The 19,436-nt window shown below is 39.3% G+C and overlaps 1 protein-coding gene across 1 annotated transcript; it reads right to left on the minus strand.

Moving 5' to 3' along the window:
• Positions 1-621: 621 nt before the first annotated feature.
• On the minus strand, positions 622-18,852 carry LOC111339692 (serine/threonine-protein kinase SIK3). Its single transcript, XM_088726525.1, has 9 exons — positions 18,681-18,852; positions 18,336-18,452; positions 9,996-10,059; positions 9,487-9,602; positions 8,010-8,055; positions 7,672-7,796; positions 6,707-6,830; positions 4,327-4,538; positions 622-3,696 (listed from the first exon to the last, which is right to left on the minus strand). Exons 1-9 carry the CDS (start codon positions 18,813-18,815, stop codon positions 1,117-1,119), a joined length of 3,519 nt encoding a protein of 1,172 aa, XP_088582651.1. The 5' UTR covers positions 18,816-18,852; the 3' UTR covers positions 622-1,116.
• Positions 18,853-19,436: the final 584 nt, after the last annotated feature.

Here is a 19,436-nt window from a genome sequence, read left to right on the forward strand (position 1 = left end):
TATTTTAATCAAAGGGTCCAGTGCAAAGGTACAGTGAACCAGATAAGGCAAAACGCTCTTTTCTGCATAAAAAACAACGATTATTGGCCCGTTCTCTATGTGAAATTTTTTGCAGTTTGCAATCTCGCGACAAACCAAATATCTCGGTATCCAGTCAGTTTTCGCAAAATACAATTTAGGAAATAAAGAACAGAGGCTTCTTAATTAATAGAGACCTGTTGACTGGAGGGAAAATGAGCTAAAAAGCGTCTTTACTTAAAACGATTTTTGAGCACTTTAACGGTCAAATTGAAAGAAATCCAAACCACATCACGTCGACCTAAACCACATGAGCCTGTCTCATCTCTTCTCGACTCTCCCCAGTCCTCGGATGTTAAGTTTGCACTTGTCTGTGCTCTAGTCAAATTTTGCAATACTGTCAAGCAGACAGTCAGAAAGAGGAGAAAAGGAAAGACAGATGAGGGGGAGGGAGATGGGAGAATTCTTGAGAGCTTGAGTTCCCTTATATTTTCGCAATTAGTCCTTTGTCTCAGCAAATCTGGTCAAAACATTTTCCTTTCTACCAACCTTATGCTTCTTTGTTAAATAATTTAGAGAATTTGCAGTAAATTTAAGCAAATATCCGTTGGATTCTCTTGACATGTTTACTGGAAAACGGAGTGAAAATACAAGGGGCGTTCAATCAGTTCTGTAATTTCAGGATAAAGAATCGGTATTTAACGTTAATTTCGAGAAAATTATTTCCAAATGGAAAATTCGGCTTAATGATAACTAAAGATGGATCGCTTGATTTGCAAGCACCAAACACTTCTCGTGAATCATTTTTTGACTTTAACGAATAGAGAGGAAGGAAAAAAAAACTTTCCTACAACGAAAACGAAAGAGAACAACTTTTACTTTTGAGCTATGTAAGACAAATTATCTACTCCTAATTTAGGGTATAACTTCTTCTTCAGCAAAGAAATAAATTCACGATAAAAGCACTTTACCTCAAAGTCACGCAAGTGAAAGATGAGTGTATTGCGCTACACTCCCTCCACGTCAACTGTCACGCAATCTTCGTTTTAAAGAAAACCTAATTATTAATTCAATTCGAGCAGTACACATTCTGTCACGTCACAGGTTCATCCCCGCTAGAACCTCGTTGCAAAGTTTCTTGTAATGCCACTGGTTGCCGCTGACTCGTCGCAAGCGCAATCCGTTAAGATTCTCCCGGAGGGGGCAGACTTCAATTTCAGCACAAACAGCCCCCTGCTGTAGGGTGAATGTCTGCTCCGACTGTTCGTAAGCAATCTTGGCCGACCGCTGATCCAGCGATCTCCTTATTTCACTGATAATATCAGGGATACACTTGCTAGAAGTCATATTAACAGAAAATGCCATACGCAAGGTGTTCGTTTGCGCCAAGTCAGACGAACCATCTCCTTTGCTAAGCGAATTGAGTAAAGAGTCTTGATGGATTGTTCCGTTGGGAGAAAAAGTTCTATATAGAAGACCGTCCCTAATTCCTAGCCCTTCTTCCAAATTAATATTGTTGTTTAACATGTCCCTAGCTTGGTTTTGCGATAAAACGTTATTGGCGGTCGCCCTTCTGAGCAAGTCCATAGAATTCCATGCATCTTGCGCCGAAGGTACCGTATGATGTCGACGGTGATGCATGGGCGATCGCTGCCCGACGTTTCCCGTGTGCAACGCAGCCGTGGGATTTGTCCCGATTGTCCCGAGAAGTGTTGCAGGGGTTAGGGGCAGCGTGCCGAGTCCCCATCTACTAGCCCTAGCCAACTCTTCAAGATCATTCTCATTTATAACAGAATTTCCTAACATAGCAGCCGGCAAACTAGTGGGAATTGGCGGAATGGTTCCCGTATCTGCTACTGTCTCCGCCAAGCTACCGTTTGACGCAGTCCTTGAGGTAGTAGTGGTGATGTTAGGTATGGGATACCGCTGATTGAGGGGTACTGCTGATATAAGGGGTGACGGCGGTGGCGAAGGAACTGGAGACGATAATGCGACGCCATCGGATAGAAACGAGGTCGTGTTTGCTTGCGTCGACAAAACATTCTGCGAGAGAAAATTTGATGTCTCTGTAGAAGATGCAGGCGACGAGTCCTCGATAAGAAGACTATTTCTTGGCGAGTTCGTGGCAAGATTTTGTGCCAGAGTGGAAAGAGCAGAAGGATCCGGACCTATTCCACCAGACGTGGAATGGATAATCCCTGCGGAGTCGAAAGGTGATGGAGTGCAGTGTTCAATGTTCAACCGTTGCATTTCCTTGTGAAGAAGATCTTGGTGCTCCATCGACGATTGGGCTGGAATTTCCTCCAAATCTTCCACGGAACTCTGGAGCAGTACTTCTGCTCTTTGCCCATCCAAGTCCAACTCTTGACTCGTATGAGCAGGCGCGTACTGCTGCTGGAACTGAGCGAGTGTGGCGGCTAATGAGTCAGCACTGTCAGAAGCCCTTCTGCTGTAAAACTGCTGCTGCAGATGAAGCTCGTGTTGTTCCTGTTGTCTACGCTGCTGTTCTGCTTCAGCAACTCGGCCATATTGCTGCTGGAGTTGCAGGCACTCTTCTTGCAGCTCACGAAGGCTGTTTCGTTTGGACCCGCTACCGCTGATGCGCTCCATATGCTGCTTGTAGGCTAGCACCGAAGCAGCTCCATCTGAAGCTCGTCTTGACCCATTGTATCGAATCCCGGTGGGGGTAGTTATGAATCCCTCCCGTCCTGGGCGGTCCCTTGCTGGGGGAAACATAGTCCGTCTGGTTTTCAACGGCACTTGTAATAACCGCAGTTGAAGCATGTCATCTGGCATTTCATTAGGTGAGGTGTGACGTTGCCGTGCCCCTCGACACGCCATGTACCGTGCAATGGCGTCTTGATCAGGTTCCTGATCTGAGCCGCTATCGTTTGCTCCTTCACTTATTTGAGGGCTCGATGGTCCGGGTGAAACCGAAAACGGTGACTGACACACAAGTGGATTATGGCTGTTTAACGGCGAACCGCTAAGTGAGCCTGTATGACCCTGAGTATCGTCTCCTAATCCAGCCATGGCACGAAGAGCATTAAACTGCGCAATTCCGGCTGCTAAGCTCGTTGGTCCATCGGAGGCCCTTCTCCCCAAGGGCGGTCTAAGCTGGAACACACTGGGAACCTGAAGAATTTGCTCCTTGTATGCCAAAGACAGGTCCAGTGTGGGCGAATATGGCGGCAAACCTGGATTCAATCCTAAAGCACTGTGGAATGCATCCTCAGCGGCCTGACTAAGAGGACTCAAGGGCTGTTGGACGAATTTCTGAGCGAGCATCTCTCGTAGCTCCGGTTCCATCAAAGGATCCACAGCAGTCAGAGTGTGCCGCCGTTTCTCCAGATAGGTCTTCAAGCTCGGAGGGATCTCGTCCGGCATCTTATCGTCTTCTTCATCACCCTCCTGCGTAAGGTCCCACTGGTCCTGGAGGGGCTTCACTCGCCTTGTGGGCGAATCAGGGGTCACTTGAACAGTAGGAACATTCATAGACGGCTTCTCAGTCCCAACCAACTCGTCTTCAGTCTCCATCATTTCTGAATCACCCGCGTTGCCAGATATGGCTGTTATGTTAGCGCAAGGATCGTGTGACGAGGTCGCAGATCTTTTGAGCTTTTCCAGAAGTGTGAAATAAATACCGGAGAACTGGTCATAGTCCTTCTTGAAAAGCGACTGCAACGGTAACAAGGAAACTGATGTAAGTCGCGACATTTATCGAGTACATTTAGTCACAATTACGTTCGCAAGAGTTTGAAATTTGATAACTAGCTTGACAATGAAACACGTCCAAATGACAATGAAACATGTCCACTTTTCCAGAAAAACCTTGCTGAATTACAATTAGACACGAGTCCTTTGCAATATACTTAAAAAATATTCCTATTTCAAGTTATCTACCCCCTACAAATTTCGTTCTCGTTTCCACCTGACAAGTCTTTCTCTTCGAACTGAACAAGAAGATATGCTTCGACTTGTCAACATGAATGCTTGCTAGTATACCCGACTCGACGAAGAAACTCCCAAGACATATTTGGAACTAAGGGAAATTCTACTCCAGAAAATTCTCGTTGCCATGTTGTTGGGGAATTAAGCACAGACTGGAAGGAGAATCTGCCTTCTCCTGGCGTATTTTGACATCAACCAATCAATCGGAAAGCACTCCTAGTTGCATCATAATCCATACATACCACCAAACAAATTCTCATCGGGATGAAACTTGAAAAGTTTAAGAATTGCTACCAAGTAGAGCTACCAAAGAGAAGGCAATAAAACTTGAGGACACAGTGAAATAAAAATTAGCACCTGGATAGCCTTTTCCCGATCAATTCCTCTGCTTTGCATAATTGTTAAGACTTCTTCAGTGAGCTCCGAGTCAGGTATCGTATCTGTCGCAAGAGCGCTGGCTTTGTCTTCCTCAGTCATCTCGTTGAGCCACTTGTGGTTCATAATCTGCACCATGGTGTACCTCTTAGCCACATCACGAACTAACATGTGACGAATGAGATGCTCGCATTCTAAATAAGGACAAAATTGGTATAGTGAGTCATTTTGTTGGTTGCCTGCAGTATAGGTGTCTCATTAGGGCGAGTTGACATTAAGAAGCGCGCGATCGTATATTCAACCGGCCAAGTTTAATTTGGAGTTAAAACCGACGGTCGGGGGAGGAGGCGGGAAGAGCCACCATTACCCAACCCTCATCCCCATCCTTATTTTTTCACTGTCGCTAAAACCCTTTTTAACAAATTTCTTTCTCTCCCCAGCCTTCCGATTCCATTAAAATTAAAGATTAGTAGTAATCAAAGATTAGGGAGATGCGTTCGAACCGTGAGACAGACAAAGCACATGGCCGATTGCAATGACGTCATTTGCATGTGAAAAATTTTCCCCTGAAGAATTTTTCGCGGGTGCCAAATTTGTAACGATGAATACATGTCAAAAAATTCGAAGAATGTCGATTTCGACTGCGCTATGAAAGCTTTCTTTGACGAACGCAATAATTTTTGCTAAGAACATACTGAGCACTCGCTAGTCAAAATCACGTCTGCTCTGCAGGCTACTTTGTTGGTTACATAACTATCGGTTTCTACGGTATGAAGCAACAAGGAAGTCTAGTCCATCTGATCAGGATGCAAATCTGCTCTGCAGACTATTTTGTTGGTCATGTGACTGCCGGTTTCTATGGTATGAAGCACCAAGGAAGTCTAGTCCATCTGGTCAGGATGCAAGTCTAACGCAGTTTACCCCTAAGCGATTTCGCCACCTTTTTTTCAGTCCAAGAAAGACACGAGGCTTGGGTTCCACTCAAAGGGAAATTCCCTGACGTTTCCCTGACTTTGAAGATTTCTCTTTTTCTTCTTGACTTTTTCTTGACCTGTGGCAACCATGTTGTCGGAGCGAGGAAAGAAAAGAGAACACTCCTTCCCGAAGTTTACCTAGACAAGGGCCACGTAACCGCCGCGTGTAGTCCTCGATCCACGAAAGGAAAGTGCCTGCCTCCAGCGCTCCACCAGACTGTGTCCGACTGAATTTATTTCACTTTAATGTTGCCAAATCTTTCAAGCGATAAACCTATCACTTGGGAATTGACCCGCAGGAGGAAAGGGCACATCGATCGCATCTGTTCGCGTGATTTTAGCGAGGCAATGAGGTGTGAATACAGACGAAACAAATTATTTTTTGTCTGATGGCTATATTTGAAAATTCGCAGAAAGAAGACGAATATGTCAAAGATAAAAAGCTGCCTGGTCATTTGTGCATCTTCAAACCTGCAGCCTACATTTTACCAGATTTTTCTTGCAGTGAACGCGAATCTTCTTCATCACTGTTTCTTCTTGGTTCATTATTATTCCCACGTCTGTGTTTTTCTATCTGAACTTGTTATGTCTGACAACTTGGTTCTATTTATATATATTCTATGGCTGAAACCTCAAAGCGTGACCATTGAAATAAAACACTGCACTCTCATGCTGGGCAAGGTAATTCCAACTTTCCTGTGGGTAAAACCCTTTTACCGTTCAATTGAAAGCTTCCAAACTATTGTACCGCTCAGTTAGAACGTGCGCTATGATTGGTCAATTTAGCGGGCCGTATTTCACTGCACGTCACTCTAAATTAAATAACTTATTTGATTTGAAATCTCTCTTTTTCTATTTGAACGCGTTGATCTAACAAATATCTCACAACTCTCGCTTTTTCGGTCCGTACTATTCGTTAAGGAACCTCGTTTTATTCCACCCTATTTGTGGCCCACACGCTTCATGCTAAGGCCAAGAACCGAAGCGGAAAACTCTGTTAGTAACTCACAATGCGAACCTCGACTGGGTTAATACGAAGTAAATGCTCTTACCCCTATGCAGTTATCTTTATTACAGTGCAAAAGATGGTTTAAATTACTAAACCTACTGATCAGCTCTTCCATGTGGTACTGTTTACTTTGTTCTTCAAGGTGGTTCTAACATTAATTATTAGTCTGAGAATGAACCCCCCAGAGAGAGCGACCATTAAAAGCCCATTTACAGACAATGTTTGGGTCTGATTTAAACTCAGCATTAATTCAGATTATGAAAGCACAGCGTGCCAACATTTAAATCAAACCACACAAGGAGCAATTTCAGGTGAGGCAGCAAATTCATCTCATTCATTGTTATTCATTTTCAATTATGTTGTAAGTAAACTTACTGACCTCGAGACATGAAGAAGGGAATTCTGAATCTGCCATCCAACACACGGGATCTCAAACTTTGCAGAGTACTGCCATCGAATGGCAAAGCGCCACACACCAGCACATAAAGGACCACGCCCAAACTCTGAAAATGACAAACCCATATAAAATAAAAAGGGGCTCCAAAGTAATGAAGGAAAACGCCATTTACCATGGCGCGTCTGTTATAGTTTTGCATTAGATTGATCGAGAGGGTAGCGCGAGTTTTTTCTGGACCACAAAACGAGGTAAAGCAAAACAAATTAAAATTGCTTTACATCCAAATGAAAGCCGCCTATTCACGAACATTAACGTAGCTTCCCAAGTAAATTCACGTGTTGAGGAGGGCTTGCTCTCTAAATTCATCACCCAAGTAAGCTTTTGGACAACATCTAAAAGGTAAAACTGTTTTAAAATTCCGTGGGGAACTTTCTGTGCTCAAGTGAACTTAGTAGGGATATTTCGTAGGTAGGTACAAAAGCCTACTTACGAGCCATGTGGCCCTTCGGGCCGGCGTTTAGCTCCGGTTTCAGTTGCATGAAGCGGCTTTGAGTAATTTCCCCCCCCCCCCCTGGATGGGATGGTAGTCCATCGCTGGGTTATTCCCACAGCATTAAATTCGCCGGTACCCATATAATTCTTCTGGGCGAAGAGAGGCACTGGCAGAGTAAACTGTCTTGCCCAAGAACACAACACAATGTCCCCGGCCGGGGCTCGAACCCGGACCAGACCAGCGCGCCTCCCAGGGATATTTCGTGGTGATAAGTTTTTCGTACAGTTTCTCTTCGACAACGTCTATGAAGATAAGACTTTTCCCTTCCACTGTTAAAAAAATTCCGTGGGAAATTTTTCTTTGTTCCCTATGTCCAAAAGGCTCCAATTCTTTCTCAACAAACCCGGAATATGTACCCGATGTAGCACGGTTTAGTACATCATGTATTACTCACCCAAATGTCTACTTCCGGTCCACAGTATGCTTTCCCTTCAAAGAGCTCCGGAGCTGCGTAAGGAGGACTTCCGCACCATGTTTTCAGGTGCTTTCCTTCTTGAAATAAGTTACTGAATCCAAAATCTATGAACATGAAGAAACACGCTGTTTTCAGATGCGATGGGAAATAAAATTTATCCTATTACATCTACCACATTCACCTGTACAGTAGAATTTACTGTCCTAAAAAAATATGCCTACATGAAATTTAAAATTTTTTTTTTCATATTACATGTATCATATTCGCTTATGCAGCAAAATTTACGCTCCTGAAAAAAAAAAAAAAAAAATGCCTACCTGCGATTTTAATATTAAAATTCTCATCCAATAGGAGATTCTCTGCCTGAAAAGGTAAAAAAAAAACGTTTTCCAAGAGCACTCAACCCTCTGCGCATATATTCAGTAAACATATTTTCATGACTGTTTTTTGTTCATTTCATATGGTCCTGACAAGGAGAATTTGTTTAAAAAAACTCAAGAGAATTTTTAGCATAATAATAATAATATTGATAATAATAATAATAATAATAATAATAATAATAATAACACCTTTATTTAGACACTATAATGTTTAAAGCTGAACAGCTTGCGGCGTCGTGTGTAAATGCAAATAAACTCTAAATTAGATAAATTCAAATGATGATGGTTTTTGAGGAGAGGGGAAAACCGGAGTACCCGGAGAAAAACCTCTCAGGGCAGAGTAGAAAACCTACAAACTCAATCCACTTTTGACGCCAGGTCGGGGAATCGAACCTGGGACACACACATTGGTGGAAGGCAAGCGCTCTCACCACTACACCAACCCTGCTACCCCAATCTGGCTGGCAATCATTTCCTTCTCACTGCATTCATGTTTGATTGAGTGGTGATATTTTTTCGGAGAAACTGCATATTTGTCACTCACAGGGGTCAAGGGCCTAAAAGTGACTAGCATCTAATTTCCCTTTACAACATCACCCCTGAGTCACCTATTCAAGTCACCAGAATAGAGGAAATGATCACAAACTAAAGAAGCGCTTGATTTTAAACAAATTCTCCTTGTCAGCACCTTAGGAAATGTATCGAGAACAGTATGGAGAATATGCATACTGATGTCATGGTGGAAATGGTCAAGCCTTAATAAAAATCTCTTCAGTGGCTAACTGTTATGTGTTCCAAATTTGAGAAAGTTCAAGACCCACCTACAAAGTGGCTGACATACTGTATGTACAGTAACTGATGCTTAAAGAGCAAAACATTCAGCAGGAAAAAAAAAAAAAAAAAAAAAAAAACTCTTATCATTCCCGCTTACATATACCAAATAGCTGGTTGTGCTGGATGGAATGTTAGATTATTACAGTCAACCTCCTTGCTACCCTGGGCTTATGTCACAAAGCTGAGATAAAGAGTGTACTGTGTGTTGCAATATTACCAGGCACTTTACCTTGATGTAGATTCAACCAACTTTGCCTATCAGGTTAACTAAGTGTCTCCCAGATTTTATAGGGATATACACTGAACAGATGTACCTGGTTACAATATACACTGTACTTGCATCAAGCAGTTAAATTGAACTGTACCATTTATATTGTACAATGGGACATTAAGTTAGAGGAGAACCTTGAGACAAGAAAATTTGACCCTAAAATATCTCTCCTTTCTATGAAGGTTACAGACAGATAAAATGATAACAGAAGCTACGTTTCATATGAGACCAACATTTCCATGTATGTCTCGTGCATCAAAATGAAGCCCCAGTAAAGGTGTCTCACACAAGAAATTCCAAAGTCCTTACTTTTAAGTCTCGATGTACAACACACTGCTTATGACAACTGTCAACAGCTGATGCAATTTGCAGGAATTTTTTCCTTGCTTCCTTCTCAGACATTCTACCATGTGCAACTAGATAATCTAAACCAACACAATTGAAGAAGTATAAGTGAAAAAAATAACTATGTACAAAGAAAGTGCATTATATTTGTACCACGTAACCTAAAATCTCGATAAGACAAAATATCATGCTACTGTAACTTGCAAAAAATAAGTTCTTTTCCAGGAATTAGATCCCTTTTAATTCCAAGGTCTTATGGTTAATTCTCCCCTCTGGCTGCAACACATTTCCTTGTAGATTTAAATTGGTTACAAGAATTTGCTGTTTGATGTAAAGAAAAAAAAAATTCCATCTGATTAGTTTAAGTATTCTCATTGCCTGTTTGCTAGATAATGTATGGAAATTAATGGGAGAAGTTACATGTCAATAATTCTTGAGAGTTTGTGTGAACTAAGCTGATGGGATGAACTCACCAAATATTTCTCCTTTGCTTGCATGTTCTGTGACTAAATACATCATCCTGTCTGATTCCATCACCTGTTTAGAGTGAAAACCAAAAGGTAACATTATGTACCTTTGTTGATTTTGAACGAGATGTTTTTGACATAGACATGAAGCTCCAAGATAACCTCTGCAAGGCTAATCAAGCTTCCTCAAATACTATTTCCAAGTTTTTAATCTTCTTTCCCCCTCACAATCCTTGTTCCCTTTTCATTGCATTTATCTTCCTTAACAAAGTATTATTTTAAGTTTTTCTGCAGAGATGAAGGTTGATTTCCAGCTACATGTGAAAAAATGGAGGATATCAGTCAGAGAGTTTTAGATCCATGTTTTGTGTGTTAGCTGCCAAAATTTGCCAGATGAAAAAGCAGCAATTGCTGGCTGGATTTTTGGCCAGCGGGCACTTCCAAGGTTACACACTTACAATCGTTCCCCACGTTTGAGCCGCATGAATTGAAATTTCAGCCAGCAGTGTTATTTCTTAGCTACAACCGCCGACTGAATGAGAAGAAGGTGCTCACCACGTGGGTAGTAAAAGTGCTGATTATTAAAATAACTTTTAAGAAGTTTTGTGCCTTCTCGTGAGAAATGCAATGGAAACTTTTCTTTTTTAAGCTCACTTTTTGATTCTCCTTTACAAGATGAGTATTTTTGTACAAAAAAGGGGGCATCACATTCACAAATATACATGTATGACTGATTTTATTAAGACTGGAATACGCTGAATTACGCAAGCCTTTTGACTAGTTCTTCTTAAATAAGATCTTTAGGTTGACAGATGCATAGCTGACATCACCACTAATAGCATTTTGCTGCTTTATTACTTGGGCTTATTGTGGAATGCCCGAATTATAAATTGGGCTTGGTCATTTTCTGTCTTGAGACACAAAACGCAGTCTAGCAAGTAAAGCGCATGCGCTGTGTATGCTTTTTCAGTTGCGAAGTAAGAAAACAACTATACAGCATTCAATCATGAAGTATATACTCAGGTAAGCTTCAAAGCATATGGTTATCATGGCGAACAGAAAGATGCCCTGTGATTCAAGGGTAAATATGTTTTCTAACACATGCAAACTACATACAAAAGCACACACTGTTCGTAATAAACCCACACTAAAAGATGTCTAGCATTTTCGGATAACAAGCTGAAATTAAATTAAACAATACTCTTTGTCAGATAACATGCCTTTGTAAACATTCCAAAGCAAAGAGGCCAGAATTCACGCAGTTATGCTTCTAGTTTTATATCAAAACAAATAGGTTCCATGTTGCCCTGCATTTGTTTAGTAATAGACCTCATACAAAGTCAAAATGTGGCGACATCAACAGTGTTACACTTGGCTGCCACTGCTTTGTTCTTACCACATTCTGACGTCATCTGTGACCTGTTACGGAACAGACACATGGTAACATGTTCAGTAGACAATTAACTTCAAGACAATAAACAAACACAAGCATGTCTGAGACACATGCCATGTATTCAAATGAAACAATGTAACCAAGAACAAAGAAAAATTGAGGTATGGTGTAAAATAATTAGCATAAAGGTCGCAAGCGATGGGCATTGCGACACAATTAGTCTTTAAATACATGGTAGTCATTGCCGTGTAACAAGGGCTCAAACAAATTTAAGCTCTGCTAATTCACGATTGTTTCTGACCACTCATCTTACTACATGTTTTGTTGTGTACTATCACTGAGTATTTTATGAGTTGTGCTGTATTTTGATGAGCCTGTTGAGTGAGTCAAAATACAAAGAACAAGTAAAAAACGAGATTTATTATCCATTGCACCAAATTGTTACTTAAGTGTGGGCGAATTTCGTGGAGTACAAATATTGCATGATATTTGTACTCATCTTGCATGTTATTTGTTCTCTGCGAAGCACAGTTGGATAATAAGTACCAGACAGTATTTCAAATACAGCTGTAATTAACAATTATTCCATGAGCACGCATTGGATATGAGATGATAGATAGCCAACGAGACGTGTAGCTCCGAGTTGGCTATAATCATCTCATATCCAACAAGCGCAAGTGGAATAATTGTTTTATTAAAACAAACACCCCCAAGATACTAGACAAATCTTCTCAACTTTATTTGTAAGAAGAAACCGGATGTTACAATGTACAGATATTAGATTATGGTATATTGGCTCATATACCATAATGGCTAAGCCTATAAAAAGTCTTGAATTGCATTATCAAATGATCCAGTTTTTAATAAAACCTTGTATGTCCAAACCCTCATTGCCATAGACCTTAAAAGTTTTGATTGCTACAGGTGTCTCTTGGGTTTGCTATATATATATCGACTGGACTTAAAACTTGTAGAGCAAGGCAACCAAAACTGAGTAAACCATTACTTGCAGAAATGATAAAAAAAACAAAATGTGATCTTAATCTGTGCATACACCTGTAGTTTTGGATAAATTTATAACTTCCCTGTGGAAGTGGTTTTGGTTGTAAGTACTCAGAGTTTCGTTGAGAGTGAACTTGAACTTATGGTACATTGACTGGCGGTTGTTTTGAACCCTGATTATACCAAAAGATTGCCCAAGAAATATCGCAACACTGAACAAACCCATGCCACACAGTCTCAAATCCTTGAAACAAATTTAACTTTTTCAGGGCTCAACACTAACAGTAGTCAACTAGCCACAGACTAGTAGAAATTCAGTTTTGGCTGGTGGTTTTCAATTTCCACTGACCAGTTTGGCTAGTAAACAAACTGAAATTGTCGTAACATCGGAGTTGTCACTGGCCACTTGGCTAGTGAGTTGAAAAGTCAGTGTCAAGCCCTGATTTTTGTATTTTGTTAAAGTTTTAGATTTAATTCAACTGCAGATAGCCTATGCCAAAACCTACATTGTGAAGTTGGCCTTGGTGAAAGCAAAGTTTGGTTCATGAAGTACAGTACCGCTTAGGTAAAAGCAGCATGGCATGTGATATAATTGTTATACACATACAGTACCATAAGACCTTTGGAGAGATGAGTAATATATTTGACAGAATGTTACCATACGATGAGGATGATCTCAAAGTGCACAGTTACTTTAAAATCTATATAAGAGGTATGTTTCTTAAGAAAATGTGGTGCCGTGTCAGTGGAGGGTATTGCAAGATATATGTAATTTCAATTGGTTTTACCAAGTGGGTTGTTCATGCAAACTGGCCACCATTACCAGTTTCCAAAGCTGACATTTCAAGCATGAGCCCTCCATCAGAGCAAATGAGGAAGGACCAAGGTTTGAAATGTCAGCTTTTGAATCTTGCAGCTTTAGAATCTTGGCCAATTTACATTAATTTAACAACTCAGTTGATAAACTTAATTATTTTAGAATCTCCTAGCAATAGAAACAAGAATCAATTGCATGTCACTAGTCTTTGTCTTCTACCACATTTTTGTTTTATCAATCCTCTCCGTATTGTGACTGACTAGGAAACAGTGCAACAGATACATGCTTGAAAAAATTTTACATTATGAGCACACCAGCAGTCTGGTTATGGCTATACATGTTTTGCATTTAAAATGAAAGAAACTTAAAATAAAGAAGAAAACTCTCAACAACGAAATTTGTGCTGGTAGTTTATGACTTTCCCTAAGGTTGGAAGGAAACACTTTCTTAGATATAGCAGTCACAGATCAACATCCAAATATGGTTTCAAAAAGGCCTCTAGGTTTACGACAATAATTATTCAGTTTGCCTCAAATGAAGCTGGCGTATGGCTTTTCAAAAAAGTTTTTTGAACCTTACTCAGTAGAGCTTCTGATCTTTTCTATAACTTTCCTGAAAGACAAATGAAATATTATTTCAGCTTTAATTTCAGCTTTTTTTGTGGCTGTTTGTTGAAACCAATGGTGTTTTAATTTATACAAAGTGCACCTCTTTACCTTGCAAAAATTGGTTTGCTCTTTCAAACTTTTGTTTTGAAACATATTCAGTTTTGAGATAAAAAAAAAACCTCAGTGAATAATTTTTTAACAAGATATAAATTTGGTTCATAATGACAAGTAAAATAAACCTACATAATACATGGAATGCCAGACATACTCTGTTTTCCATGGTCTCCAGATAATTTAAGAACAAATCCGCTGAAACATTAAAAACCAGAAAGACAATGTGCTTGTGCTAGCAGACGAAATATGGAGAAAGCATTTTGTCGCACTCCGATAAACTTAACCGCATTTCACAATGCATTTGTCTAACGCAGGAAATGCCACCCCATGACCAGCAGGAAGGATAAAAAATAAGTGGAGAATGTACTACCTTCTGAGACAATTTACACATTGAACCACAAAAAAAGTTGTCACCTACGTACATGAACCCTAAAGGATGTATACAAGCAGGGCAGACAAACTTCATTTACACATAATCAATGATATAACTTTCTTTAGTTATTCTTTATCTAGAAGAATAAATCTTATTTTCACAAATGTAATTCATTTCTCTCAGGAAAGCTTGGTTACTTTTTATCATTTACCATGTGGATTCCGTTGTGGTTCCAAGAGAGCAGAACATCATAAGAGCTGTTAAGAAAAAGCTGGTATCCCGCAAAAACCGCTGTGTGTGTCTCACACCTTGAGTCACCCACTTCCATCCCATTTTACCATGAGCGCTGATGAAAAAACTGTTCATTTATTCAAATACCATGAAAAAAAAATTGTTCTCCCACCATTTCCCAGCTTCAGAACAGAATTGAATGCATAATTTACCAGCAACAGGTTAAGCTGTAAGGATCAATTCCATGTGCAGAATTTTCTAAAAAAATTAGCAAGCAATTATTTTGTGGAACACCTGTGACATATTAACAGAAAAGATTTTAGTCTTGTGGGTGATCAGATGAAACAACATAGCTTCTATGACAATACCGCAGCCTATCTTTCATTTGCATTCTACTGTCAAGCACTAGAGCAAGCCCTGATTATGCAAACAAGTTAAGCAGAGTTACATGTTAAGTTGCATGTCTTCAGCCATTGAATCTAATTGTTCATGGAAAAATATCTTTCAGGTGACAATAACATTTTTTCCCACTGTACAAATATCCAAACAGAAAAAAAAAATGACTCCAGTTGCTATCCCACACATGGTTAAACTGAATCAGATGAATATTGATATAATTGAAACTGCTATAAAGTTTACTGTATGGCAACCACGATGTCTCTTGAAATAGCCCATTGTGCTGATTTGCAACAACAATGGTGGCAAAGCTTTATGTGATACATGTATATCACATCGCAACCAAAGTGACACAGGAGCACATATGCAGTAATCCAACTAATTTGAGATCACTTTTAAAGCATAAATTTTGTAACAGTTCTTAATTCAGTAAATAACCTTCCTGCAGCCAACTATGACCACAGGAAGAAATAAAAATGATAACCAAAGAGCATGTGCATGCACAATGTTTTGATCAAACTTGATCCCCCCTGAGGAACTGAACCATTGATGCCATTTCACAATAAAAGTTATTCATAGTACTTAATCCTTTTAATACATAATACCATAATTCTGATATCAATCACATACCCTTTAACTTGCTGTAAATCACCTTTACATCTTTTAATCACAGTTTGCATATTAAGAACCTTTAAAAATTCACACCAAACCCCTCAAGCTCTATCACTTACAATCTAATTTATCTTCTTCATCCTTAGCTATCTTTGCATTGTGTTTACATAAGTGCACTCTGTTTTTGTTATTCATCTGCCTTACGCAACTCTCTTTAAAAATTGAAAGAGGTTTCACACAGTTAAAAAAAAAAGGAACAGACATATCAAGAAATATTCTGTAGGCAAATCAGACAGCATCAAAGATCTGACATGCAACAGTAACATATAAGAATATCAATTTCGAATTACTGTATGGCTGACAATTTCTCGGTTTTGATATCGTCACATTGTACAAATTGTTCCCGGATTCACCAGAAAAAGCTCCTGCTGAAAAATGTAACGTAACATAAAAATAAACAGGAATCAATACTCTACGTCAATTGAAAAACTATGCATGCACTCTTCAAATTCAGAATCGCTCAAAATATCTAATGCATCATCTACTATGGACTCTGTCAATGTGTCACTTGAAATGCTTGGCAACCCGCAAATATTATTGTAATATTTCTTTCAAATTGCAAAAATTAGTTCCTTGCTAAAATTTCATGCAATGTTCCACCGCAAAATTTATTTGGACCACCAAAAAATAAAAAAAATCTCCAATCTTCAAAATAAACTTGCATTTGCAAATGACACAGTTTTCTATAATTGCATTGTAGGCAAATATATACAGTGTACCTTGTACTTCTTGTAAATGACAACACATCAATAATCCTAGTAAGACCTTGATTGTATTAGACAAAACCAGGAAAATAACCAAGATTAAAAGATACTGTCTGCTCGACAAGAAATTTTAATTGGTAAAGAACTAAACTTATTATACATACGAGTTTATTGCTTGTACCAGAGTGATTTTAATTTTTTCTGATGCATGTTAAACATATAGCATTTGTTTTTTATCTGTTATTAGCAATCAGTTCTACAATGATAAATTTTATTTCAGAAAAAGTCTTCACTAAAAATGTCCATAAAAATTCAGTCTTAAAATTGGATTTGGGGAAACTTCAAGTTGAACATGTTAAATTATATAACTACAGAAATAAGATCTCTATTCTAAACTTAAAGACCAAAGGAATTTGTATCCAATTCATTGAAAATATTTACAGCATCAGTTTATGGTGTCAGCAGCTATGGCGATAGCTCTCTATTGTTTGATCACAAGCGAATATAGTCCCTGGCTACATAAACTTCTTAAAAGCACTTGAAACGGCCTGCCTGGAGACTTTGATAAGGTAGCTTTGAAGTCGATATTTTACCTCTTCGGGCGATAAATTAAAATTTTGTACAAGGAATTTGTGAAATATGAGAAGAGATTCGTGTTGGTAGAGTAAAGCTAAAGAAATATCGTGTATGAAAACGTACAATTATACTTTGTATGATGTCGACAGTCCGTACAACGATTGCATGGTGCTGCAGCTGCGAGTTCAATGTTGATAACCTTTGCGAGAAATAAACCTATAGCCCATTCTTTTCAGGCGCTTAGGTGACTCGGGAAACGTGTACAATGAAAGTGCAGCTAAGTTCTACATGCAAATCAAAGCCATTTGGTGAATCTTAGGGGATTAGATAACGTCTTGTTCGACTGGAACAAGTGATGTTAATACATCTTGTGGATTCATCCATGTGTGTCGAACTCACGTCCAATAAATTGTTTCGATCAAAACAGATGTTTCCTACGTATAAAGCAGTTGCAAGCACAGACAAATAGCAATTGCAACGCTTCTGGTCCCCAAAGCAGGAAGGGAACGGAATATTTATAAGGCTAAATTACTGGCAGTTTAATAATCCGTAAGACGGTAAAATTCAACCGTTAGTAATGACTCAAACAAACTCGTTTCGCCACTAAAAGGTTCACACCTTTCCTGAAATGAAAGCATAAGCTCACAGAAACTTAAAAACAATTTGCAAATTTACAGCTGGGTTTAATCCACGCAACGACACCATTTCAAACAACCGCGGTTCCCAATTTGTAAACAAAAACATCGACGGTGAAAATTTGTGTATTTACACTCCAGGCGAAAAAAGAATATTTTGCAATGAAAGAGCGTAAATTTCGTTTCAAAATTTGAAAATGAAGATTGGGCCCAATATGGGGTCATTGTCCACAGTATACAAAGCGAAAATTAACCGAAGATCGCTCATATTTGGAGGGGGCAATTTCATGAAACCGGCGACGATTACAGTGCAAAATTTCAAGTGAAATTCGTGTAGGTAATGCACATGAATCTGAGGAAAGCAAAGTGCAACAATTTTTCCGGCTGAGTTTCACTTCCACGCTGATTAGGATGGAGCTAAACCCGTTCCGATATCTCACAAAGCAGAACGTGACACGGGCACTTGATGAGTAAGGCCTATACTCCGCTTTTCTCGTCTTGCCGACAAGCAATCTGTTGTAAATGTACAGGTATTGTGTGCTGCAACACGCTGTCTGTCACGAATTGAAGAAACAAGAATTGTAGCCATTCTTTACTTTAAAAAGCCTCGTACACGATTTTCAAATCACACCGACTCCAATGAATTTTTTTTCCCAGAAGTACATTAAAATTGCTGTCACAAAGACTAGCACCGGAGATGAAAAGATTCGAAAAAGATGGTACCCATCTGGGAATAAACATGACATCGTAAAAACGACCAAAGGGCATAATAAAACCGCAAGTATAGAGGAGAAAATACTGTTACAAATAACACTCATTACTCACCTCGTAAAGTTTAATAATATGAGGATGATCCAGCATCTTCATTACATGAACTTCACGAAAAATTTTCTTTAAATTTTCTTGGTCCAATTGACTTTTGTCGATGATTTTGATGGCAACCTATTTGAAGAAGATGCGAACGGAAAAAAATTTCAACCACTTCACAACGAAAGAATACATAACATAACAAACTAGATAATTGTTTCGGTCAACCGTTTGAATACCAAGTTTGGCTTATAGCTGTTTAAAACTTGGAAGTGACAGTAAAGACTAGTTGCGTTTTTATATCGCTACGATTCTTTCATAGAAGTCACGAATGAAAGTCCAGGATTTCGCCAAACTTCGTACCTTTCCCTTTGTGATGCAGTGAGTAGCAAGCTTGACCACTGCAAAATTTCCCTTTCCGATGGTCTTTTCGATATTGTAGTAACCAATTCGTACAACACTTCCATGGCGATTATGCCCTCGCGATTTATCCGCCATTTTCGCATGATTACATGTTCTCAACAAGCCAACTGCGCATGCTAGAAAAACACGCGCGAAATACGCGCGTGGAAAACTTGACCGGAAATTGAAAAATACACGTTGATTTTCCATTGTGAATGACGTCTGCGACTTTTTCCAATAAAGTAACTATTTACAGCTGCCTCGAAACTGCTAGAAAACAGTCATTTCCTAGTTCCCTTATGATATCCGTTACTTAGTTCGGATAAAACATTTCGCCGGTGTTGTCTCAAAGTTATTCCGTCGCGTGTACATTGCGCGTATAACTTATTTTTTCTTCATTTTCCTTCATTTCTTTAAAGAATAGCCGAATTTTAATAAAAATTGATAGCAGCTGAATCCTACAGCCTGCCGGAGGTGGAAATGAAGTAGCATTTACGTCATGGATCGCTTTAAAGAGATCGAACATAGCAGCAACTTAAACTGTCAAAAAACTGAGAGAGGAATTAAAATGTCGAGGTCATTCAAAGCCGAAACTGTCATCGGCGTTTAATTATCTCGCTTTCCCTTATGAAACTTTACAAAACCCTCTCTTGATAGTTTTTGTCATGCTCGCCTGTCGCACTGATCTATAGGCGCAAGGTTGTGTGCTAATACGGT

The sequence above is a fragment of the Stylophora pistillata genome, chromosome 7, assembly GCF_964205215.1.
Source record: "Stylophora pistillata chromosome 7, jaStyPist1.2, whole genome shotgun sequence".
NCBI classification, from domain to species: domain Eukaryota; kingdom Metazoa; phylum Cnidaria; class Anthozoa; order Scleractinia; family Pocilloporidae; genus Stylophora; species Stylophora pistillata.